We start from the raw sequence: 27,062 nt of genomic DNA, 5'->3' as shown, positions 1-27,062 counted from the left end.
CTTGACCATCTTTCGATATAGATTTTTTTGGTTGACTCCCTATACCAGCTTTAAAATAAAACATAAATACGAGATAATTTTGCAACGAAGGGTTCTAGAGATTTACGATCTTCAGCAAAAACGTGTGTTTTGAATGATTCGATAATTGCCTAGAACAATGCATACTTGTAAAAGGCTATTAACAAAAGTTCAGTTTATTTATTGTTAAGAAACTTTCAAGTAAAATGTTCTATAGTTTTGCACCCGATGGAGATACACACTTCACTTCTTCGGTCAAATTTTGTCTCACAACTCTATTTCACAGATTTACATAGTAGCAGAGTGATGGTTTAAAACTGCCAGTGGCCTGGCCTGTCCGGTGAATTCTCTGTTTACTTATTAATGCTCACAAGAGGATGTTATGCTCTCTTTCTCTTGTTTCGATAGTTGAACGAATACACTCGAACAAAACTTGCTTCCTTGACTCAACCCTCGACATTCCTATGCTTTTGCACTTGCGCTACTGTCATTTGTTGTCTGTATTCATTTGAGTCTTCTCGGATGATCATCGTCATTGGAAAACGCACATGAGCGGCGAGAGAAACTTACTCGTTGGTTGTACAAATGCTGCGGTTCAGGTAATGAAGAGCGTGAACGAATATGGGCACAAGCTTATTCCTATGTGTGCAACCAGTATTGCTGTTGTAAGGTTTCTCGAGATAGCGAGGTTTCGCGCTGCACGGCGACTTTACGTTAGTAGTGAAACGTCGGTGAACTTGTAAACACTCGTTTCTTTTGGGGAGGAGAGTTTTTTGTGTGCACGCGTTTAGATGAATCAAGAGGAAACATTTTTCAGTTATTATTGTAATATCGCTAATTAGTTGATACAAATGGATGATTGAATATCGAACGACACTTTCTAGTTGAAGGTAGCGATGCAGATAGTGCACCATTCGAGAGTGCAGCGCCTAGATTGAGGCCTTAACGAAGCAAGTGAATGAGCGATTGAATAAAATACGAAAATTCTGATGTCGGATTAAGGTTGAATCATACACATCTTGAAAATGTTTGTCGGCCACATTGCAGAGAATGGAATGGATGGAGGCCGTTCAAGCGGCGGTTCTGGTGACTCTTTTTCGCTGAATCGCAACCGTTGTTGCGGCTGCTGGTGAATTTTGGTGGTGTGGAAACGTCAGAAAAAATTAACATATTTACACGCAAGCAGTTTTGTGTCAGCGCACGGTGCGCAACAGGTTCAAGTCACCTTTAGCGCGAGGGTGCTTGTGTGATTTTTTTGTTGTTGTGTGTTTTCGGTTAGGCTGCTACGGTACTGACGGTGTGGTGGCTGCGTACATGCAATCAAGCGGGTTCAACCTCGGCTGATGATGACTACCGGTGACGATGAGGTTATAGGACATTACGGGGTGCTGTGGAGTGTGTGATTTTGAGCTGGATATATTCATGAAAGTAGAAGGAAGGTGAAAAACGAGATAATATCGTCGGAGTTCATTTGCACTGCAGAGCGAGGTGCGCGAGCGATTTCTAATGAATTAATGATGTGGCTAAGGCTGTCCCATAGCGGATCGAGTTTTGTACAGTTTTGACAGCTAATATTTATTAGAAAGCTGTCAAGTGGTGTGTCTGGCTGCCTTGGTTATCCATGTTTTGCGTAGCGGTGGGCGAAATCAGCAGAAAAAAAAAATAAATATTTGTGTTTCCAAAGTGGCCGAGGCTCGCTAGCGCCAGCTGCAAGTTGTGGAACGCGGGATGGATGGATGATAGAGTTCGATAGAGGCCGCTTGCAGCAACTAGTTGTGAATCGTAGTGAAATTTGAATCGGCTGTTAAAGCATAATATATTAAAATTTTAAAGTAAATAAATATCAAATAAACAGTTGAGAATACAAAAATTGTGTACGTGAATCGCAGTTTGATACAGGTGTTTGAGGTGTTACATTAATTAGATTTCATTTTATCGATCGATTTCCAAGCAAATACGTTGAAAACAAATCGAAAAGTGGTGAAAAGAGCGAATGGAAGAACAGTGTAAAACAGCAGGAAAAGGAAACAAGGCTTGAATTAATTTTACTTGTTTATCGAATTTGTTTTGTTATTCTTTCCGGCCTCGGCTTAAATGCTACGTTTCGTGTCTGAGTACGACTTCAATTTTCTACGCTGCAAGCAAGTGCAAGTTGTAGAGAGGATGATTGAAAATATGTGTTCCCGTTCAATTGGAGTCGATTTTTCGGAGACGGCGATTTCATCTCTGCTCAGTTTCGGCTAAGTTAAGTTTAACTCTACTCTTGGTTATTGTGTTGCTGAGTTTGTTTTGATTCTGCTGAAAGTCTAGTAGAGTGCTGTATCGACAGGCCGTTCGTCGAGGTGGAATAAAAGCAGAAGAAATATTTTCGTATATCTGGTGTCTTAAACCGTGTACATCTCGGTTCGGTTTTTTTGTGAAGTTTCCTTTGGCTGTCAGCGAAGAAAAATTTAAAACGATGGGCAGCCGAAGCATGGAGTGTCGTAAATTTTCACCAAACATCTTTAACAAGAGCAAATGCACGCACTGTTTTCGCCAGCGCGAGGAGCACAGTGCGGCCGCACTGGAATGCAATCGGGTAAGCCTTGAAACTGTTTTACTGGGAATCGGAAATTTTATAAATACATAGTTGGTGTCGTATTCAGAGTAATAGTATCTTTCTACCGTATTAAATGTGTAAATGAAGATGGAAATAACAATGACTTACACATACATCCATTAACATAAATCTGAATTTGTATGTTTGTATGTTACGCCATAACTCCAGAACTCCTTGACCGTTCTCCACCAAACTTGGCACATATATGTTTCTTGACATAAGGGAATCTGCACTGGGGTGTCGACAAAGCAGGAAAGTCCCTAACAGAGGGGGCGACCAAAACTCCGAAACGCCTGAGCGTTCTTTATCAAACTTGACAAATGGAAGAGGGTCCCTAACAAGCGGGGAGGTCCAAATGAACAAAAAGGGCTCGCATTTAGATCGATTGTAGTTGTGCAAGTGCTTGTGAGAAAAGAGGGGGGTTCCATCGAGAAGGGTATATTGAAAAAAAACATTGTTTAGTTTCTGTTATAGAGATTTTCATTGGGCAAACCGATGCATAATTAGTAACGTGAGAGAAGGGCGAACTGACTGGGGAGGAGTCGCGATAGGGGGGAGGGGGGTACGACGACGAGGAACGTAAGTTTGAATGTATGTTCCGCCATAACTCTGGAACGTCTGGATGGTTCTTCATCAAACGTCGTTTGTCAAACACATGTTTTTGATATAAAAAAAATCAATTCAGGGGGGTCGACAAAAGAGGGAGACGGTGTCTTACAAGGAGGGAGAAGGTTCAAATGGGTAAAGAGGTTCGTTTCTTTTGCATTTGGAACGATAACAGTTATACTAGGAGGGATTCTTGAAAGGGGGAATAGGGTGGCCATTAACAAGGGGAAGGTTCAAAAATGGAAAAAAGCTTTGTGTCGATTTGTAGAGATTACCGAGAAGAAGTTACAAGTGGCTCTGGGACAACAGGTGGGGAACTGACAAAAGGAGTAGACACATTCAAATGAAGAACAAGGGTTTTGCTTCTTGCATTATGAGAATTTTCGTTATAATAACAGATGTACAAGTGACTGATAGGCAAAGGGGCCACGAGTAAGATCGGGCAATCAGCTAGTAGTAAATAAAGACGCAGTCCTACGTAAAACACACTTCTCATTAGACGGATGTCGCCTTAACTCAACCGTCAACGTCAACAGTCGTCATCAAATGAAACTTTTTTATTGCTGCATGGAATTTTATTGTCAATATGTCGTTGAGTCAAGATAATCCAAATTGATTCGGTTTATTGATGCTCAATTGATGCTAATTAATGCTTCTAACGGTGAATTTAATGCTTCATTGTTTCATAAGAAAAAAAAAACAATGTTCTACTAGCTTTAAAAAAATAGCAGCACAATAACCACAAACAGTACTGTCAATTTTCCATTGAAAATTTTTCATCTAAGTTATCTGAACTGTATTTTCAGTAGAACTCTAATTGAGCACTAAATTATTTTCACACTCAGTTAGCTTTATCTGCAGCGAAAGTACCATTTCCGGACATTGTGCTGCTAACTTTATCTTAAGTTATCAGAACATTTTCTTTTTCTTCAAATTTTTTAATTTAGATGGAAAATGTCCATCTACATTATCGAAACTGTGTTTTCTGAAGGGCATTAATTGAGTATTAAATTATTTTAATACTCAGCTAGCTCTCACCTGTACCGGTAGTATTATTTTTACACAGGATGCCGCCAACTTTTTCTTAAGCTGGCCGAACATTGTTTTTTTTTTACTGAAGTTTTTGGAGCATCTTAGTAGAATACGAAACCTAAAATTAAAAAAGAAGAAAACTTATCCAATTTAATTCTACTATGTGTATTTTATGCAGGCTTAGCCTGCAAGTCGTAGGCGAAATACGTATCTGCCGTGAATAAAATACACATAGTAGAATTAAATTGGATAAGTTTTCTTCTTTTTTAATTTTAGATTGTTTTTTTTTAGTTTTTACTACTAAACATTTTTTAATATTAGGCCAAAAATATAGACCTTCGCTAAGTCTATATCTTTGGCCTAATGTTAAAAATTTTTCAGTTTGCCTAAATCTTCATTTTTAGCATTAAACATTCACTCTTCCCCAAAGGAGAAAAATAACTTATCTGTGCTAGTAGTTAGAGTCATTTCAGTAAATTTGTAGAAAATGTAAAGACAACGAAATTTGCAGAAAAAACAACATTTTATCTCCATCCGGTGCAGAACTATAGAGCAGAAAGTACTTTAAAAAGTACATTTTCTTACTTAACTTTTGTTGGTTGCATTTTACAAAAACACATCGTTCTAGGAAATTATCGAAGCACTCAAAACACACGTTTTTGCAGAAGAATGAAAATCTTTAGGACATTACTTGCTGAGTTATTGCAGATTCATGTTTTATTTTTTCTTAGCTTCATAGGCCTATAGGATAAAGTGGGACAAGTGGATATATCGCAAATATCTGTGACCTCTCCTTACAAAATTATTGCTTATTTAAGCTTTATTTTTCCTTAACTTCACGAGCCAATAGGGCAGAAAGGGGCAAGTTGAGGCCAGGTTGAAGTTTATTAGGCCAGTTTTGATGACCATAAAATGGTCTATGCTTGCGAGACACATTTTGTATAGACAACTAATTTTGAACATTAAATTCAGTGATTTGTAAATGAGTTTCCATGATGAAATAATAGTAGAAGCTGAGTATTTTTTACTTTAGGACATGTCACATTTCGTATGTGAGGTATCGTTAATAGGAGATTGAACAATGAACCTCTAACAAAATCAACCTTTATGTGTGTGATAGAGTATTACAAGTGATAATTGACACGTGGTTATCGGCCCTAATTATGAACAAAACTAATGTACTGCAAAGCAGCCGCTTTGGACCGCTATTATATATTAATTTTCTTATGGACGCTGTGTTAAGATTTTAAAAACTGCTCGACGAATAATCGTTGCCGTTATATACATCCAATCGCATCAAGTCGTCCAACTTATCCTATTACAGGTGACAAAATGGGTTGATGATGAGAATAATCTTGACGCCGACTGAGATTCACGGTGAAAATAATGAAGATTTTGATTATCCAAATGCACTGTACTGAGTTGTCTCGCCTTTTGCTCATCAGCTTCACTGAAGACCAGTAGCGAAAAATTGGATCCGGTTGTGCATCGGTGGCTCTGGATCTTCATTGTTCGTGAATATAATTGATTAGTATTTCATTATCAGGATAAACCCCAGTGTCGGTATAAGCTGCACTAGCCCTATGTAATTTCATTGATTTTTGCAGTTGGCAGTCCAAACTACGCCTTGAAAGTACTGTACTGACCGACTCAGAGTCAGTAATTGATGTTTGATGGCAGGTGACCGCCGATGCTATTTACAATGCGCCATCAGTCCTAAAATAAACTTAACAGAAAGAACAGTTACCTTTATGATTTATGCCAAGAGCGGCTTAAAACTACCACAACGAAAAAAAGCAAGTGGCACACAGAAACGGCCCCGAAGGCAAGCAAATTGGTCACGAAAAACCAAAAACCATAGGACGTCATAAGGACCATTATCTGTAAACCTTCTTATGTACGTTATATGAGGTGCTAGAAATTCCACTTCTAAAGCTTGATGTTTATCTGACTAACGCAGTCCGAGCCGAATAGCATCCAGCGCCCCATACGCTCGGGAGTGAAGGAGACAGACAGAAAGTACTTGAGCGACGACGTTGAGAACATCAATTTCGACATTCGCAAGTTGTTATTATCTATATGAGCCTGAAGTTTTGAGTGTTTTTCTTTCCGAAAAACTTACACGACGGGCTTGGGAGACTTCAAGGGAGACTTGCGCGGAATGGAAATGTACACTTGCTCGTCGTCGGTGGATTGAGCAGTTCGTATTATTAGTGTGTGCGTTGCGTGAATATATTCGTAACCCGTTTAAATGCCGGACGGACAGATGCTAAGAACTGATGAAGATCGTGTTTAGGAAATGCTAGCGCGTTTCTATGCCATGCCAGCGGTTTTCTTAACCAAAATGGGGGCTTATTAATTATATCATTTATTAGAAACAGTTTAGAAACTATTTACACATACTTTAATTGAAATACTGGAAAAACATTTTTTGTGATTTGGACTTTCTTTTATTACTATTATCAGTAATGTAAACATTTTGAATTTATTACTTATATGATGAAGTTAGGAGGCGTTATAACCATTTGTTTTTTTCTATTACCATCATGATTTCTAGTGCAATTGTGTTGATTTCTCCTCTCATTTATGTCAACAGCAGGATGAAGTGAATATCCGTTTGCAAGGTGCAAGACTCTTTTAGCATTCTCTTTTGTCCGTGTCAAAAACTAAACCTAAATACGGACCTGCAGCCAACCAAAAAGTGAAGGTGTGCGATGAATCAATCGAGACGGCAACAAACTAACTACGGCAGGAAGCGATCAATGATCCGCGCGAAAACCTTACGAACCAAGCAAGCAAACATTGCAACATTCGCCACTTTTATCTTTCCGTTCGGGGTAGCTACACGTGCGCTTGCCTTGCAGAAAAGCTAGCGGAAACCAGTCAATGTAAGGGTTAAAGCGACGATATCAACGTCGTAAAATTGGGCTAAGCTCTGTGAAACAGAGCTGCAGTTAATTGATTTTCGAACTACTTGCTAGAAACTGGATCCGTTATTTTCTATGCTTCTAAGACGATTTGTCTCATATCTATATCCACGATAAAAAGATTTATTTCCGTTTTAAGATCGAATCTTTAGACAACGCAAGTTTGAAATATAGCAGTTGACTATTTTAAATGAAGGTTTTTCTTAACTCGTTTATGATATATAGGTTAATCATGCATCGAGTTATGACAGTTGAATTTTGATTCATTACGATTTATGAATTATTTTCCAACATTTGTTTCCGAAAACAAAAGAAATTCTGCTGAAGTGATTTAATTAATTCGGCGATCGTGGTGCAGTGCAAAATACTAATTTTTATGTCAGTTTAAAAGTGAATCAAATTAATGCAAAGGGAACTTGAAGGTTTACCAATTCACTGCTATGTGAGATTTCTATTTGAATTCTGACAATATTTGACCATAATCCGATTTGATAGCAGATTATAAAGTTCTAAACATACTAAAAATTTGTGTAAAAGAGTAATTAGTTTGATTTTGATAATTTAATTTTTTGTGTTTTTCGAAAATCAGTGGACTAGCCAGAAACTAAGAGATTTCCATGGTGGGAGAAAACAAGCCGTCAAAAGAGTTTTTCCGTTACTAAGTTATGGTTGGAAAGAATCGGCCTGTTACAGAAATCATTATCTCGTGAACCAAACAAAGTAAAACTCAACTTTTCCTAGGAAAACGCAAATAAATCTTCCTCCAGTACTGTCGATCCTGGGCTGCCGTTCTCCAATTCCCTCGAATACCAGCTGAATGTGCATCGTCCTCGACAGCGCACATCCGTAGGGTGCGGGATCTGCCCGAAGTCTACGGGTTCTTCCTGATTCTCTGCTAAAATAATCTTGGCTACTCTTGCATTGGACTTTCTGGCCACGTACCCAGCCTAGCTGCCACACTATACTACCTTCACTGTATCAGTATATTTGTATATTTGATACAGGTCGTGGTTCATGCATCTGCGCCATACTCCATGTTCCATCTTGCCTCCAAGTATTATTCGCTGAATTTTATGTTTAAAAATTTCTGGCACACGTCGATTAGCTGCCTCTAGCGTCCATAATCAGGGATGCCACATAAAATTCTGCGTTTTTTGTTGGAACAATCTGGCCAGCCGTGCAGGAAAAATATCTGTGCAAAAATCTGTCCAATGTAAAACAATGAGGATGAAAGAGACGGAGAGTAATTTTGCTTACTATTTCCGTCTCTTTCACTCTCATGTAAAAGCTCGAAAATCTGTTTAATCTGTGTAATTGGCGAAAATCTGTATTCTGTGCATACAGATTCTGTACAGGCGATTTCTTTTAAATATCTGTTAAACACAGAATAATCTGTACATGTGGCAACCCTGTCCATAATTCATGTCCAGAAACTACCACCGGGGGATTAGTGTTCTGTAGAGCGCCAGCTTTGTGTGAATTTACAAACTACGGACTTAAGCTGGCTACGCAATCCGTAGAAAGCCCGATTCGCGGCTATTCGTCGGTTTACTTCGCGGCTTACATCGTTGTTATATGTCAGGAGCGTTCCAAGGTATATGAATTCTTCAATTGCCTTCTATCGTTCCCCATCCAACATACAAAAAAACACCATTTGGACTCCCACGTTCTCTGGCAGCAGACAGGTACCTGGTTTTGGTGGTGTTAATTGTAAGTTCCAATCTTGCTACTTCCCTTTTCAAAGCGCTATAGGCCTCTTCCACTGCTCTACCGTTGATTCCGATGTTATCGACATCATGCGCAAAACCATGAAGCAAGTGTTATTTCATAATGAGAGTCACGTTATTTTCCACGTGTGTTCTTCGTATTGCACCTTCCAAGGCAATGTTGAATTGCAGGTTAGAATCGTGCATCTCCTTGCTTCAATCCATCCAACGCCACGAAAACGGCAGAGGTCTTACCCGTTATTCTGACGCATGATTTTGATCCATCCAGAGTCGCACGAATTAGCTTAACTAGTTTCGTCGGAAAAACATGTTCTAGCATTGTCTGCAACAAGTCGTTTCGTTCAACTTATTCGTACGCCGCCTTAAAATCCACAACCAGTTTTGATGTGCCTGTAAGTACTTCTCGAATTTGTCTAATAACTGACGATAGGTAAATATCTAATCCGTCGTGGAGCGACTCTGTCGCACACCAGCTTGGTACTCACCGACGAAGCACTCCGCTAACGGTCTTAGTCTACAGTTTACGAGAGAGCACCTTATAGGCAGCATTGTGCAAGGTAATGCAATGGTAAGGTGCTCTCTCGTTACTTTTTACACTCTCGATACTTTTTACACTCAAGTCCATGTCCTTTTTAAAAATAGAGCAATTATTCCATACAACCACTCCTCCGGTATTTTATTCTTCAGCCAGATTCTGACCATGATCTGGTAGTTGGCTCGTACACCTGCTCGCTCCCCGCTTTTAAAAGTTTAGCCTTTTACTGATTGCCTCTTAACATCCTCCTGTGTTGGTATCTCTACAGCTTGACGATCGCTCACAATTCTCATCCTGTTCCTCCATATCTCCTTGCCTTTCCATTCAACAGCGTCTGGTAGTGCACCCCCATGCCAGCGAGCACGTGCTTCTCGTATTTGTGTGTTTTTAGACGGCTGGCTCTTTTTTTCGCAACTCTAGTTTCTCTATGCCTTTCTCTGTTCTAACGTGTAGGCGCAACGAGCATGTGACCCTGCCTGGTCCTTCCTGTCTATCACTCTCTGACATACGGCATCAAACGGGTTGTTGCACTCCCAAATACGTCGGTCCTCCCACCTCTCTCATAGTTGCTTCAATGGCTTCATGGAGGTTCCTCCCAGCCCACTTATATCTTCTATACTTTTTTCCTACTGTTCTATGATCCGTTCATCAAGCTCTCTTGCGTATTCCGCTGCCACGTCATCCATACTCATTCACTGGATATTGAAACGCAGCGTCCTCTCAGCGCGAGTCTTTGGCGCGTTCAACGCGAATCTTGCACATGATGGGGTAGTGGTTAGAGTCGATATTTGATGCCCGAAAAGAACGTACGTGTCGACCGTCAATCCAGACATGATCGATCTGCGAGCTAGAGTCTCCATTTGGATGCCTCCAGGTGTGTTTTCGAATATTTAGACATGTGAAGTCGGTGCTAGAGATGGCCATTTCTCTGGCCACGGCAAAATGTATAAGCCTTAGACCGTTATCATTGGTCGACAGATGAAGCCTGTGTATTTCAATGACAGAACGGAATAATCCCTCCCTTCCGATCAACGCATTTGCATCTCCGATTATGATTTTCACGTCATATTTGGGGTATTCTCCATAAGTTCTCTCAGGCCTGTCATAGAACTCATCCTTAGCATCACCAGGTTTATCATTTTCAGGACCCTAGCTTTTGATTGGACTTTAGTTTAAGAATTTGCACTTAATTCTCAACGCACATGTACAGCCATCTACGAGACTCCATCGGACAGCTCGTTGCTTTTACTTTCCCAACACTACGAAACCAATTTCTATCTATCTATGGTATCTGTGGTGCTTTAAAGAAGTGCCTGCAATAGGGTTTACCGTGTGGAACTTCCTTCCTTCGGAATTTCCATTACCCGCTGATGGGTCTGCCATCTTAGGTATAGCTTGCGGTATACAGCGTTACATATGCAGCCGCTCGCTCTGAGACTGACGCTGTTTGAGCCGTCTCTCATCTGTGGAACAGGCGCTCAAGCTCGCTTATCCTAGCTTAGCTCCTTCAGTATGTATATGAAGTATTTCCAGGTATGGACATCGATCGTCATTATTTGACTTAGATCTGCAACGAGGCGCTAGGTAGGAGATTTAGAGATCCAGAGCTATATTTGACGCTCCCTTCACGCAACTCTCCCCATTTCATGCCCTTGAAAATGAATACAACCATCACTGAAGTTTCATTCTGTTCTGTTGACGTTAATGGCTGCCTACGGTTAATGTAAATCGGCCTAAATTAAGAAAAGGTTGGAACGAGATATACTACTCTCCTACTCTATTATGTCAGTATTTACAATAATTTCAAGACACGTTGGCCCCCGTCTGTCAACCAGCAACCTTGTCACCTCGAGAAATAAATATACGCGCTTCATCTATATAAGTAATTATATACGATATATTCGCACTGTTATACAATTCTGTGCTGAATAACATATGTGTGTCAGTTATTATTATTATATACGATTGAAAATCAACTTGAACATACTTTATTAAGCTTTAGTTAGAATTCTTTAGTGTACGATTTGGTGCTAGCTGGGTATCGACTTTTACCAAGTGTATGATGGGAATCTTTATGAAGTTCCTACGGTTCGGGCTACATTCGTCTACGCCACTCTATGCTTTCCGATTGTGCTTCCATGTACAACTGAACAACGGCAGAGCTAGTGCTACAATCCTGTGGACATTCACAGCCTCTCAACTGGGGATTGTTATAAACATTGTTATAAAGATTAACATTAAGTTTATCGCTGTCAATAGTCATTGTCCGTGGGATGTAAGTATTTTCCTTTTTTGAGCCTCTATTTCTTATATATTTGGTTTTCAAGGCATGGATTCTTAGTCCAAACCTCCTAGCCTCCATCCTACATTACCACCATCGATCGTTGCAAAGCTTCTAGTGATAGCTTCGAATTCTTCCGCGAAGCCTAGGAGTTGGCTACTGTTTCTGAAAATCGCAGCACTTGTTTCGATACCCGCTCACCAAATTTTACCCTCAATGGTACATGCTCACACAACATATAGAATAGTACTAACAATAAGGTTTTTGATTAACTTATTGTTTGAATTCACTGCAAAGCCAAAACCTTTTGAGAATAAAAGTCATTAAGGCTAGACCCTCCTTTATCGACAGACTTTGCAGCCAGTTATCAGTGTACAGGTCAATTACGAGGCTAGTGCAAAGGTCCTTTTGACTACCTAGCAGCACTACCTAGCCGAGGTTCGAAGATACAATAACTGGCTTGTTAGACTAGCATCGTACCTCCAAGCTAACTGGGCGGTGAATTCACTGATTGCACCTTATTCTAAATCACCGACACTGAATGCGAGAGTAACACTTTGGTCTCAAGTTCCTCGAGGCACTAAACAGTTTTATATTCATTATAACTAGGAGAGTACTTCGAGCTTTGGACTTCGGTATGTGTTTAGTTTTTCGAGATCTTAATAAACAAAAAAGTTTAGCAAAAGTACATAACAGTGCACCTCCATTAATTCCATTGAAAAAGGGGACGCATGGTTGCTTTATGTTTAGCACTGAACTTTTCAAGGAATTATACGAAATACAGTTTTTAACGAACTATTCCTCAATTTTTAATGTATTGTCCATTTATCAGCCGTTTTCCGTTGATTCAGGGTGGTTGTAAGGTCTATGGAAGTCATGCAATTCATTGCAATACTATTCAATAGGTTTCTGTACAACATTTCATACATTTCTGTATGATACAGTCATCATATACATGTTAGCAGTTGGCCAAAGGAGGGGTAATTATTAGTCTTCCTTCTAAAAATATATTGCGAAGGATGAAGGATTGTGTACAAATTACGAAAATTGGGAAAAGGGATGGAAAAGATGAACTGCAACAATTTTCTGTGTAATATTGTTTGCATATACCTACTCGAATAAAAGAAAGTGGATGAACGGATTAACGTAACGTGAGGAGGTCACTAGTTATTTTGACAAACGGAATTGATGAGCCTCAAAATGCAAATTTTTGCGCGTTGCACAACTTGTGCACGAAACCAAACCTTAATCACGTTTTCGTCGTAACACCAAAGTATAAGCCAATTCAAAATCGTTTACAGTTGTGCTGCTATTGGTACATACTATTACTTTCATTGGAAACATAGATGACAATGGTTTAAAAACTGTCATTTGTCGCAAACAATACCTAATATATTTCAAGCTAAAATCGTTCGTTCAGTATTAATGCGGTCGCCATGGGTTTGGGTTTTGTTACACTGGATGGAATGTGGTTTGGGACTAAATCTTGTGCGTACTATGAATACTGATGACGACAAATTTCGCCGTTTGTTGTCGGCGAAGACACAGTATTTCGTTTTTTTTTCATTGGGGACCTACGCTTGGGGCTTAGCTGAGCGGAAGGATGAACAGTGCAGTGCGCAGAGAAAGTATAGGCATGGCTATAATATGGATTTTTGTTTTGGTATGTAAGAATTTTTACGATTATTTTCTTCTCGTGGTTAGCTTAGCAGGCCCGTTGAATGTAAATGATATTAGGACCGGAAGCCTTTGGCGGAGAAAGTGATTGCGATCGTGCGGAAAGCATTACTATTAGACGAATACTTTAGTATTTTTGGAGCGACGCATTTTATTCGGAATGACGGTTTACTTTGAACCGTGAGACTAGGTTGTTTGGCAAGCATTAAAGATGTAACCTATAAGTCGTTCGGATTAATCAACCTGAATAGTGGATTGTAATCTTGTATTAAAGTAGACCTAGTAAAATGCTTTACGATATTTGTGCAGTTTTGATAAACTAGAATTGAAAGCAACACGTTTGTCTTAGTCGATACGTCATCATTTATAGCAGGGAATATAAATTTTCAGCTGCTTGAGACCGGTGATAGTTTATCGAAACAGCTAATTCTACTAACAGTTTCAATCTTATCTTTATCTTATCCGTGAACGCCCATCGTAAACCTTATTCAGTGTGTGCTATTCGGCGAGAACTCTCTCGAGCCCTCCTGCGTCTAACTCCAACGGCGGAAATCTAGTGATCGATAAAATAAATAATTTATTTTAATGATTCTTGCTGCCACCTTCCATTCCAAACCACTTCAGCTGAAGTTCTCAATTTTCTTTGCCGCCGCTCATGATGTCGGCTGTGGATCCGATCGTGTTACTTAAGAACCAGACGGGAAGACCGTCCCGAGTCGAGTCGCTTGGATCAAGATGCAATTACGACGCCTTTTGGTTGGCTGTCCTACCAAGGGAAGGAGAGGAAGCTTTCGTCTGACTCAGCTTTTAACGTGTGCACCGTATTCGGTATTTTGGAACGTAATCCGAACAATGGGGTCCAATTCATGTGTTTATTATACAGGCTGAAATTTGGGCTCTTGGTCTTCAACTAATTTGTGTAAAAAAAGAATACCAATCTACTTTATGTGAGTAACAATTTTTGTGTAGGAATGTAAATTCAAGTGCCTGCGTTTATATGTTCTGGAATACAACAACCATAAGGTAATTATATTTGGACAGTTATACGTCTAATGTTTCTCTGTCTGTTTGTGAAGATGCTATTCAGATACAACGATGCACCGTTCTACGAGAATTTTTCAACTCTATCCACCATAGAGCGCTGATTTTATCCTGACAAGTAAATTAAATATAATAGACCCCCGTTTTGCACCTACTTGCCTTGAAGTGTGCCTATTGCCACCGCACAAAAGAGTAGCGAAAGCAGTACAAGATTCTGATCTACCTTTGGACTATGGGAACATTTTAAATATTCAACCGATTACGCAAGTTTTGCTAAAGATGTCTTTCTTTTAGTCGCGATGAATCGTGAACATTTGTAAAAGGTTTCACTCCAGCAAGTTTAATCTCAGAAGAAACTGTCCATTCCCGAATTATGAAAAGAAATGATATTGTGAAACCTTTCTCTAATATTGACCACTTTCCTGCCCACTGTGCGCAACCGCAGTCTGCGGCTGAATGCAGCAATAGAAGAAAGTACCGCTGACAACTTTACTTATTGCTGACGATGATGACGGTCCGTGACTGCACTGTCATCATTCAGTGTGCAACCAAATTCTTTCTGACCTTACATTTTACCCACACTCTGCCTTGTCCACCGGGGCACAAGTGTGGAGAAATCAGTAGGAAGTCGATGGTGCTGTCGTTATTGCTATTACTTTTTGCACTCTCCTGACGATGACGATGATGATGATGATGCGGTGATACGAGTTGCTTCCGCAAAGTGGATGACCGTCCGGCTAGCTGCAGAACCGGGATGGTCATGCACAACAGACAATCTGTGTGCTTCTTGGGCACAGGGCGGCTGATCTCTGTTCCTTTATGTGCTCGATAATGTTTATTATCGTTATTATTATTATTATACATAACTTTCCCGTACATTTGTAATTACTAATTTTTCTTATTGGGTACCGTTACGTTTTATGTTTTCTGGCGGTCAGATTAGTTGGCATGTGAGTGCGGATCAGCGGTCTTTGCCGCGGCGGTGGCGGCTACCCGCAAACTAATCTCCTTCGTGTGAAGGTCTTTTTGTTCCCGTCCACTTGAAATAAATTTTTCTGGAGTGCTGGATTAGCACGTTTTCCCTGCCGATGTAAGTTCACCCTTCTTCCTGATACACGCCACTCCTGTGATTGGTGCATGATCTTCGGGTAAATCGCAGTAGGGTATCCCAAGATGAGAATGCGACAAGCTGGCAAAGAAGCGAAAAAGATATTTGTACGTTGCAATGTCTTACACATCTCTATATCGTATAGTAACACAACATAATAATGCTTCAGGAATGTACACTCGTTTTTGCGCTTCACACTCTCCCACGACTCCTGCACGATCTGCCTCCATAGACCATAGGTGTTGGCTTCTCCGGGTTGGCTTTTAGGGACAGCATTCCTGCAGCACTTTGCCGTCAAAGAGGTGAAACGATGAGCGTACTCGAATCTATTTTCTATGTTTGAGCCGTGTTGCTGGTGATGGACAATGATGGTTTGCTTGCTTCTAAGGTGAGCATTCTATCTAAGAGCTTTTGTTGGGAAACACATTTTATCGTCATGTTTTAGAATTAGAAAACTTTGGATATATGCTGGGAATAGCTACGAAGAGCTGATTTCGTGAATTATTGTTTACTCTACAGAATTCAGTACCTATCAAGCTGGCCAGCTATAATTTATTTTCACGCGAGTTCTAATGAAATTTAAATTTTACACATCATTTATATAGTCAAAATGATATATCGCTGCGCGTTTGTTCTCGCCATTCAGTATACTTTGGTAGTCAATCAACTCTAACATTCTACCGAAACAGTGATCATCGTGGACTTTTCGCAAACGCTTTATTTTCATAATGTAAAATTGGTCAAGGCTCAACAGAAGCACAACCATGCGATAATCTTTCAGTATCTAGTGATAAAAATATTGTACTTGAACCTAGAGAGTTGTCCAACTACGATTTATGATCACACGGATTCTAATTTGAGGAAGCAATACGAAAAATGTATATTGCAATTGATCGTAACATTTTGCGAAGGAGAATTACTCCTTTCTTATGTTTACTCTACAGATCCGCAGATGTGGAGGTGCCCTGAAACGGCCAATCAATTACTGAGCCAATCCTTGTCTTGCTAGGCTGTCAGCAAATGCATTGCCCTCGATTCCGCAGTGACCGAGCACCCAAAGTAATAAAACTTTGTTTTGGCGAGAGAGCTCCCGCAATACTGTGTTGCATTCCCAAACTAATTTGGATATGCATTTAGCGGACTTGCGTGCCAGTTGTGCTGGTTGGCTATCCGTGAAGAAATACTGCCTTGATACTGCCTTCCGAATTCTCTTGCTATTGGGGATAGACGACGCAACAAAATCTGGGAGAGCACCTTGTAGGCGGCGTTAACAAGCGTAATACCGCGGTAATTACAGCAATCTAGCTGATCGCCCTTTTTGTAGATGGAACATCTGCTCCCCCGGTAGTTTCTTCTACTCCCAAATTCTTACCAATTCTCCTAGTCTCTATTTTCCGTCTTGTGTAATATGCCTCCGCAGTCGCAAAGTTTTTAGAACTTTCACTGAATATTATGCCACTCGTTTCGATGCCCGCATATCGGATCCTTCCCTCATGTTGTCTCAACCTTCGGCATGTCTATAAGGAACTTATGATGAAAATTTTATACCGCAGCAACGCGGGCTCACATTACATGGAGCTCGCTTATAATTCTCTACAAACCTTGTGGTGTATCGCTATATCGGTGAAAGCCGGTGTAACAGCCTGTTTGCAGATGGAACAAACAACTCCTGTCACTCATTGCTTCGGAGGGGTTCATGTACTTGGGTACGAAAGTTACCCCGTTGGCTTCGTACCACACCAGGACATCCCTTGAATAGTAGTAGTAGTAGTAGTAGGGGAAAGCCACCATCATTTCAAGGACTTGCCAATGTATGTGGGTAGAATTACAGTAGATCCAAATTTGATTATCAAATGAATTTCACACTAATGCTGTTACAGAAGGGCCAAAAGGGATTGGGCGGACCCACAAGCAGAGGCACTTGTGCGCATTCCGGGGTTATAAGAGTCGCCTTCCAGCATTAGGATCCTTCCATGTAATAATCAATTTCGCTATACCAACTTTAACCCACGTGATGATTTGTTTGTTTTGAATTGAGAAGTGCCATATTTGCTTCAGACCTTAAGGATTCAGGTTGGCAATCCACTCCGTCATCCAGCCTTCCACATTTATGATATCAATAATAATATTAACAGTTAATATATGATATGATATTAAGATGAAATGTGGTATAAATGATAAAAATAGAACAATCTCACCAGCAGTCCTTCGTATGGAATAGAGTAGCGTCCTTTGGGTTCCATAAATGCTTCTTATTTAATTTTAATTTTTAAAAGTTAATTTAATTTTTCATTCTGGTATCCATGTGCAGTATTAAAACTCGTTTTGGCCAGTTTTTACTATATAGCAGGAGATGCTTCATAAGCTAAAACGAGAAAAATAATTAAAATAACTTATTAGGCTTACCTATTAGGCTTACCTATTAGCTAGGCCGTGTGGCTCCCTGTCCGCCTAAAACCGCGGTTTTGAGACCAGGCAGCCGGGAACCACCCAGTAACGCACCTCCTAGCTTGGCTACTCAATAGAGCATTACCAGGTATGGCCACGTGGAGGCGCTAGGTAGGGGCTTGGGATGTCTAGAGCTATATTGTACGCTCATTTGCCTTCCCCATTTCATACCCACCAGAACATCCCTTGAATAGTGGCATGAATCTAGTTCCAGCCGTAGGGCCCTCGAGTTGCTTCAACAGAGGAAGCAGACTCTTCTGTAGACACTCCTTGAGGTAGAGCTGTCCGTTTACAGTCCCGGTAGTCACGAATGACGCACTTCATTTTCCAAATTAGCAGATCGGTTGCCAAATCATGTATTTCTTTGGAAAACTTTGAAAGTTTCTGCTTCCTTACTTCCTCTGAAACATTGAACTTCTGCTGGGCCCTTCTGGCATACAAAAAAAGTCTTATCATCCATGATAAGACAATAAGGCTTACAATTTAGAAATTTACAATGTACAGGTGTTCAATAAGTTCGAATACAACTTTTCATCGTTGTGTAAGTGCGTATCATGTGCATTCTGTGTATTGGCATTGGTGTCCGTTTTAGCCTTATATATAGGCTAACCGACGCGCAAGGTGTCGACTTGATGTCATTTGTTATTTGTTTACCGCGCGCGATGAAGGAGTACCGCAACATCGTAGTAAAGTTGTTTGCGAGACGTGAGCGAACCGGCGACATATTTCGGCGGTTGAAATCCCACGGCGTGAAGCGGAATTTCATCTATAACACCATCCGTCGGTACCGGGAGACGGGCTCGGCCAAGGATCGTGCTAGATCCAGACGGCCGCGTTCGGTGAGGATGCTACCCACCATCAAGGTGGTGAGGGAGCGAGTTCGTCGAAAAATGAACCGCTCGATCCGGAAGACCGCTGTTGACCTGGATGTGTCGATCGGTACTGCCAACACACCATCATGGCGAAGGAGCTGGGATGCAAGCCGTACAAGAAACGCAATGTTCACGGGGTAACGGTGGCTACAACGAAGAAGAGGCTGGACAGAGCAAAACTGATACTTTCGCGGCACGTTGGTCAGGAATTTGTGTTTTCTGATGAGAAACTCTTCATCTTGCTACAGCCGCACAATGTCCAAAATGATCGGCTGTGGGCGCCGACGTTGCCCAGCATCCCCCCGTCCCACATAAATATCCCGCGGTTCCAGAGTGCCGCGTCGGTGATGGGTTGGGGGGCCGTATCCAAGCGTGGCAAGCTTCCACTGGTGTTTATCAAGAGAAACGTGAAAATCAACGCCGCGAACTATAAGTCCCAGGGTCTGGAGAAGGTTGTGGCCCCGGCACTTCGTGACCTCTACGGGAAAGATCATCACGTCTTGACGTCAGGACAGCGCACCGGCCCACACGGCGAATATCGTCCAAGCGTGGTGTCGGGAGAATTCGACTGATTTTCTCAATAAGACATTGTGGCCTCCCAGCTCCCCGGATCATAATCCCCTGGACTTTTTTGTATGGTCGTACATTCTGGCCAAGCAGAGCGAACATAAAGTGAGCACTATGGACCCATTTAAGAAGCTCATTTCCAAGATCTGGGACGATATGCTCATGGACGAGGTGCGTCCCGTGTGTGATTCTTTGGAGAAACATCTCAAGCTCGTCATAAAGCACAAAGGGAGGGTGCTTCCACCAAATATGTCGTAAAGCAGTGGTGCCCAGGCATAGACATGGTGCGGGCCAAATCAGATCGCCCATGAATGCCGCGGGCCGCAATTATGTCTGGCCATTCCTGTGCATAACTAAATGTAAAATAGGTGATAAGAAAAACCATTTTCTAGGAATCACCATAAGATTTAAATCGGAAAGCATTCAGATTCACAACATGCACGAGGCATAACGATTAAATTGAGGGACTCCTATGTCATCAAAAAAGTTTCTCCTAAGTCCACCATCTTTCAAATCAGTCCGCGGGCCGCACGAATTATCTCAAAGGGCCACATGCGGCCCGCGGGCCGCAGTTTGGCCATCACTGTCGTAAAGGATCTCTATAAAGTTTATTGAGATCCTTTACGACATATTTGGTGAAAGCACCCCCCCCCCCCCCTTTGTGCTTTTTGACGAGCTTTAGATGTTTCTCAAAAGCATACAACACTGCTTCAATAAAAATTGACTCAGAAAAGAAAATCTTGTATTTTCATTTTTTAAACACATGTTTAAAGTGTATTGGAACTTATTGAACACCCTGCACTGTACAGTTACAATATGTACGTATGCAGTCCCTCCCTTGGCTCTCTGAACGAAAGACTCAACCTTTTGACCACATCCCTGACCGCAGCATTAGGATTTCGCTAAAACATTTTTATGACACGCTTGTGATCCTGATCGCTAATAGAACATCCATTCTGACCGCATTTCTCCTTCCGTTCGATGCTCAGAGTTTCATAGTAACGTTTAATCACACGACTCACTGTTGACTGCACGATTTCGACTTGTATTCCGATGTCTCGATGTGAGATTTTCCAGGTGCTTGCGCAAAATCTGTTCGTGGCGTTACTTTTCGAGTGACGCCATTTTTTTAAATTTTCAAAAAACTGACAGCGCAAGAAATGCAGTGTAAACAATACACTCTAAACTATTTCTACCCAAATTTTCAAGAGAAAATGCAGCATGGGTAATTTTCTACAGCGTTTTTTCCGTGATGCAATTTCATGTGGGTCACGCTTTAGCTGTGCTGGAAGAATCACATACGACCGTATTCTTCGAGGCGGTCGAGTCGATGAGTCTTAGGCCCGAGATGAGGAATGTACACGTTCCTGACGCAGATTCTGAAGAATTTATCACATGTCTTGATACGCTACAATGTTGAACCTCCGGTTATTCAATTCATCGGCAACAGATCGATATTCATCCAGTACGAATTCTTACGATTCATTCATTTGCTAGTTTTTTGTGGTGCCTCATTGCTAGGCTTGCAGACAGCAGCAGGATTTTTTCGCAGGAGGACCACTGTAGTATCACTGTTTATTTTCCTGAGTATTTACCTGCTGATGCTCACAACAGGATCAAATCGCTAAAGATGTTGTTGTCGGTTTCTTCAATTTCTCTAACAAATAAGTCGTCGCATGCTCGATATTTGAAGTGGACGCAATTGGTAGATTCAATAGTCAATAATCAACAGTTGTCGCACCAACTCTGTTCTGTACGGCGCTAACAGCTAATTGGTCGTTTTTAACCTTCGCAATTACAAATATGATGATTTTTCTATTTCACTCATATCTTAGGCCTATGTTAAATATACATTTCGAATGTCGTACTTTGTCATATCTGAGACGCGACAGAACTAGCGGATACTCACCAGATTTGAAATCACCGGAAGAATTGTTAGTGGTGGATCCCATTACTTTCCCTTGCTTATCAATAAATACAATCAATTCTCTTTGTATATTCGATTGCAAAATTATCGTCGGATCGAACCGAATAATCGTAGGATAATTAATTTACCATATTATGCCAATAACATAATCGATTCGATTTTCAGTCTGATTGATCGCTCTTTCAATCAAGTGATTATCGGACATCAATTATTAGTACTATATGACAACCTAAGGCCCCAAGTGTAAAATGTAAACAAACCGAGCGAGGGTTTGACGTTTCACGTCAAAGAATAAATTTTAAAACGATATCAGTACTTTCCATGGAAAAAAAATCAGTCAACTTTATTACATTTTTTTAGGAGGAAAGTGATGAAAACGCCTCGAGTTTTTACTACAGAGACATTACTAAATTTTATGATACAGGGATACCTCGATATAAGACAGCCTCGTTATAAAACAACCTCGATATAAGGCAATTCAATATAAGACAATGTTTGTCTTATATCGAAACAAATCTCTTTGACATAGCTGGTAACGATTCCAGAGTAAATTTTCCATTCCAAAATCGGCGGCATGAAGATGTTCATTGTTTCAAAATAACAACAAAAATTGTCAAAAACTAATAGTTTAAACAATAATAAATAGTTCAAAACACGTAAACACACAACACAGAGCAAAATTGGCGACCATCAATGCAAATTTTTTTTGAAAAAAAAACTTGTTTCGATATAAGACAATTTCGATATAAGACAACTTTTGGAAATTATAAATTGTCTGATATCGAGGGCGCTCTCCAATTCCTCAGACACCGAGTACTCTCCGCCAGATCTCGCTCCACCTGGTCTAACCATCTTGCTCGCTGCGCTTCTGGTCGTCTTGTTCCTACCGGATTTGAGGCGAACACCATCTTTGCAGGGTAGTTGTGCGGCATTCTTGCAACATGTCCTGCCCATCGTATCCGTCTAGCTATAGCCACCTTCTGGATACTGGGTTTGCCATAGAGCTGTGCGAGTTCATGGTTCATCCTCCGCCTCCATACTCCGTTCTCCTGTACACCGCCAAAGGTCGTTCTTAGCACTCGTCGTTCGAAAACTCTGAGCACTCGCAGGTCCTCCTCGAGCATTGTCCATGTTTCATGCCCGTAGAGAACAACCGGTCTAATAAGCGTCTTGTACAGGGTACACTTTGTACGGGGACTTAGTCTGCTTGACCGCAATTGCTTGTGGAGCCCATAGTAAGCACGACTTCCGCTGATAATACGCCTCCGAATCTCACGGCTGGTATCATTGTCCGCCATTACCAGTGAGCCAAGGTAGACAAATTCATCGACTACCTCAAACTCATCGCCGTCGATCAATATACTACTGCCCAAGCGGTGTCGTTCGGCCTCGGTTCCGCTGGCCGGCATGTATTTTGTTTTAGACGTATTAACCTTTAACCCAATCTTTTCTGCTTCGCGCTTTAGTCTGGTGTACTGTTCAGCCACCGCCACAGATGTTCTGCCGATTGTTTGCATGTATGTTCTGCTATAACTCCAGAACACCTTGACCATTCTCTGCCAAACTTGGCGCACATATTCCTTGACATAAGGGAATCAGCATTGAGGAGTAATCAAAAGTGGGGAGGGGTCTCTAACAAGGGGAGAGGACCTCCAAATAAGTAAACGGGGTTGTGGTTTTGTTGCATTTAGACCGATTGCAGTGGCGCATTTGGATAGGTGACAAGACCGTGGAAGAGGGGGTCCACCGAGTAAATAACTTCCGTTACAGGAATTTTTAGAGCGCAAACAGGTGCATAGTTGCTTACGCAACAGAGGAGGAGTTGATTGGGAAAAAGCTATCTGCGGGGAGGGGAAAGAGAAACGTGAGGGTTTGTTCCGCCATAACTCCGGAACGTCCGGACGGTTCTTCATCAAACCTGGCATACATGTTCTTTGACATAAAAGAATCACCGCAGGAGATTTGACAAAAGAGGGGACTGCCTCTCACAATTGGGGGGAGAGGATGCTTCAAGTGGGAGAAGGGTGCATTTTTCTTGCCTTTGGACCAATAGCTGTTATACAAGTGGTTGAATGACAAGAGGGTGTTTCTGAAAGAGGGTATAGGGTGGCCATTGACAATGGAGAAGTTTAAACACTCAAAAACCATAATGATCGATTAAAAATAGCTCTATTTTCTTAGTAAAAACAAATTCTGCTACTGTGTAGTAGAGTCAATCAAATTTTCCATTTTTTTCATACAAAATTGTACATTTTTATCAGTTTTATTATGATTTTACACGACTAGAAACTCTGGCCACGTTGAAAAAGAACACAAATCAATACGACTACACTTGATGAATGCTAACCAGCAGCAGGCTGGCAGGCGGTCATGTTTTTGCAGCTAACATCAAATATAATGCAAACGATCTCAAATGTCATCCCGTTACTGTTTATGCTTTGCAATGTGATGCTCCTGCATCACATCCAAATGGTTTTTTAGTTGGTTTTATGATTGTATAAATTGGGATGGTGGCATCATCTTTACGGTTAGAACTAAACAAACAGTAATTGTTTTCAGCCGTGTGTGAATGCGAATATGTGAATATGCCAATGTAGGTTGCTGTCATTTAGAGTATAAAGGAACAGGGCTGCTAGTCCCCCGATGCAAACGGTCAACGGTTAACAATATTGTTATAGATTTGCGTAACCTGTTCCGGTTAGGCAATTTCTCAAAACTGCTCGCAAGTCGCGAAATCCATGATGATTTTGACGGTTCTTATTCATTCGAATCATGACAACTTGCTTGAAATAAACGTAAAAAATATCCTCCTGTCGTCACCCATTGACCAGCAATGCGAAAAACTGGATTCTCGATTCAATAGTGGTGAGATGAGTTTTCTGTTTCCTCATTGCTTCAAATCCGGTCTAACCAAATTTAGCTGTTACTGTGTTAATTGTTAATTACCTTCAGCTTGCTTAATTATCTTATTATGTATGCTTAAGATAATCGAATAATTGAAAAACATTCCAACTAGTTTCATAATTATGAATGCAGTGTGTTTTACTAGCGGACGAGATCATTGATGAAAATTTATAATTTTAAGTTCAGTTATTCAATAGAATACATTGAAATCGGCGTATAAACATTGCCATGTGATCTATTTTTATTCAGAACCTCAACCGGTACCGTATCTGCTCGAAGGATAAAATCGTAATTACCTGCGATAAGATTGCGCCAAGATCCATGATGCGTTAGTTAGCGTTGATAAATGGCACTGGTCTGATTTATTTTTATAGCACCCCTCGCGGTATCTTTTGGTGCTTGATAACACCCGACGGAGCTATTTGTCACAGTCAAAGGCAGTTCCTGGTGATGATATACGTTATAGTCATTGAATCGTTATGCCTTTGTAGCGTTTTTGTTTATTTTGTCGATTTTGAACTGCTTATATAACGATCGCAACTTATTGGAAGTGAAGCAAACACCACCCACGCATTCATAGAACAAACGATCGAACGCTCTTTGACTGGATGACCGATAATCCTCCCTCTCACGCACGCCTGTAGTGGCACTAAGTTGTGGAGTCTCTTGCTCATATACTACCATACCTGCCAAACTCAAACATACAATATTGGACTAAGCTACGAGTTATTTACCACCCATAGCTTTTTACTTTGGCAGGAGTGCAGAAATTCGTTCCAAAGATTTTGATCAATGACCCTCCAATGCAAACACACGTTGAGATTTGCTATAAATAAAGTGGCTCTACCGTAAGCACGCCTAATTCTGCGTATCGTTCCTAATCCTGCGCTCCTCACATTTCATTCGAAACTTACAGATTCCCGCAAATTGTTATTTTAATTCACTCATTTGGTAGAATATGTGTAAGAGTACTTATTATTCTAGGAAGGTTTCAACTTTTGACTGAAATATGCGACGCGCAGCATTTGAAATCAAGCGCAGAATTAGGTGCGCTTACGGTACATTAAAGCTGCCTGTCGGTGGTACACGACCTTTGTAAGACTATTCCATGCCATATTCAATAGCTAAAAATACAATTAATAATATCTTACTAGATATGGAGGTTTGCTCAACTATTTATCTTGGCTTGGTATAAACATAAAATGTTGATAAGGCCAATCGTCGCATATTTTAACTAGCATTTTCCAATGCCAGCGCGATCATTTACAATTCAAAGGCAAGCACACACAAAGTCACAACACAGGTATGAAACACAGCGCGCTTAACACATGTACAATGTTTACCTTAACGACTGAAGTTTTTCGAAGCACTTTGTAGAAGAGTTACGGATATATTTTGTGTATTGTAGTGAATGTTGTGAAAACTTGGCTGTGACAGAGAGAAGATTTACAGTGTGCTTACACTGTAAATCTTGATTTACAAATGAAATTTGAAATTGTGAAGTGAAATTTGGCCAAACAAGAATGCGTGTAAATTGAATAAATTTTCTATTAAAATATCAAATTATTTACTTTTTAAAGCTCAATTAGCACAAAATACAGAAAAAATATTCATTTAAGTTGCTACCTTGGTTCACTGCAAAACACTAGTTTATCTACGTTCGCTACAGATTTTTGGGTCTTCAGGTTCCGCTTGAGAAAGGGCTCAATAATTCTTGAATGGATGGATACCTGCCGTGTTGAGAGAGTCCTTGGACACTACGTACAGTAAAGATTTGTATAACGCGGTGTAGCGATTTGTATAACGCGGTGGGTGGTGCTGTACGCCCATCGCAATGCTGTCCATTAACCAATAAAGTTGATTTTTGGTAAATTGTTAGCATATGATATAAACTAGTCAACTACCAAAAGTCATCTTTATTAGCTAATGGACAGCTGAGATATCGCGATGGGCGTACAGCACCACCCACCGCATTATACAAATCTTTACACCGCGTTATACAAATCTTCACTGTAGTCGTTACTGTCGGCATGCTACATTATTGGCCTTGCCAGCGTTGCTGATATTGTTCAGGGTTTTGCGTGAGAAAAAAAGAAAGGGAAGTATTTTTGCTTTTGTCAACACTCACGCGTTGACAGTTCGGCACGAGATTTCCTGTAAGTGCGAGCAGCCTACGAAATCTCTTTCAACGCTGGCAAGGCCAATGGACTTCGTTCAGTAATGGCGAGATGCTAAATTTGGCCAAAACAGCACGGAACTGTTGAGTTAGTTTAGTTCGGTAAAGGTAGCAGACATTTTTTTGATGTTGGTTCATGTAAATTTCTTGGTTGACAGACCCCGTTGCAATGCAAATGTCGCTTTTCAACTCATAGGTACAAACAGCCTGCCCAATCAGGTATTTCCCAGTAAGCTTCGATAGTTTCATATGTTTGAAAATGTTTGCCACTTTTCGCTTTTCAATTACGGTATAAACTTCTGCCTAAGAAGCTGTTTTAACCCTGCCTTATATGATTCATCATCTATCACGCAATGGCACTTCATCACTACCTTCTTTTGGCTTGTTTATTTTGCACCATGCTGGGACGTAGATAATTCCAACTTGATTGCGATATCTCGGATGGAGCGCTTGAAAGCCGGCAAGTACACATTTGTCTTCCGTTAGCAAAGTTACAGTCTCAAGTCCGTAGAGCACTACCGGACGGATTAGCTTTTTGTACACCGTCAGCTTTAGCAAAGCATCTCACGGAGGGAAAAGCAGGCTTGATTTCCAGTTTAAATGCGTTGTTTAATCCA

At 40.8% G+C, this 27,062-nt stretch overlaps 1 protein-coding gene across 2 annotated transcripts in view; it reads left to right on the top strand.

Annotated features, from left to right (window-relative positions):
- Positions 1-797: 797 nt before the first annotated feature.
- LOC128744006 (protein outspread) overlaps positions 798-27,062 on the top strand; it is a 374,096-nt gene continuing 347,831 nt past the window's right edge. For both annotated transcript variants that reach the window (XM_053840742.1, XM_053840741.1), the window contains exon 1: positions 798-2,596. In XM_053840742.1, the coding sequence (XP_053696717.1) occupies positions 2,477-2,596 (120 nt within the window). In that variant the 5' untranslated portion in view covers positions 798-2,476. The remainder of the gene's footprint in view (positions 2,597-27,062) is intronic.

This window comes from Sabethes cyaneus, chromosome 3 (genome assembly GCF_943734655.1).
Source record: "Sabethes cyaneus chromosome 3, idSabCyanKW18_F2, whole genome shotgun sequence".
Lineage (NCBI taxonomy): Eukaryota > Metazoa > Arthropoda > Insecta > Diptera > Culicidae > Sabethes > Sabethes cyaneus.
The sequence above is the reverse complement of the archived record's forward strand: the minus strand, read 5'-3'. Positions and strand labels throughout refer to the sequence as shown.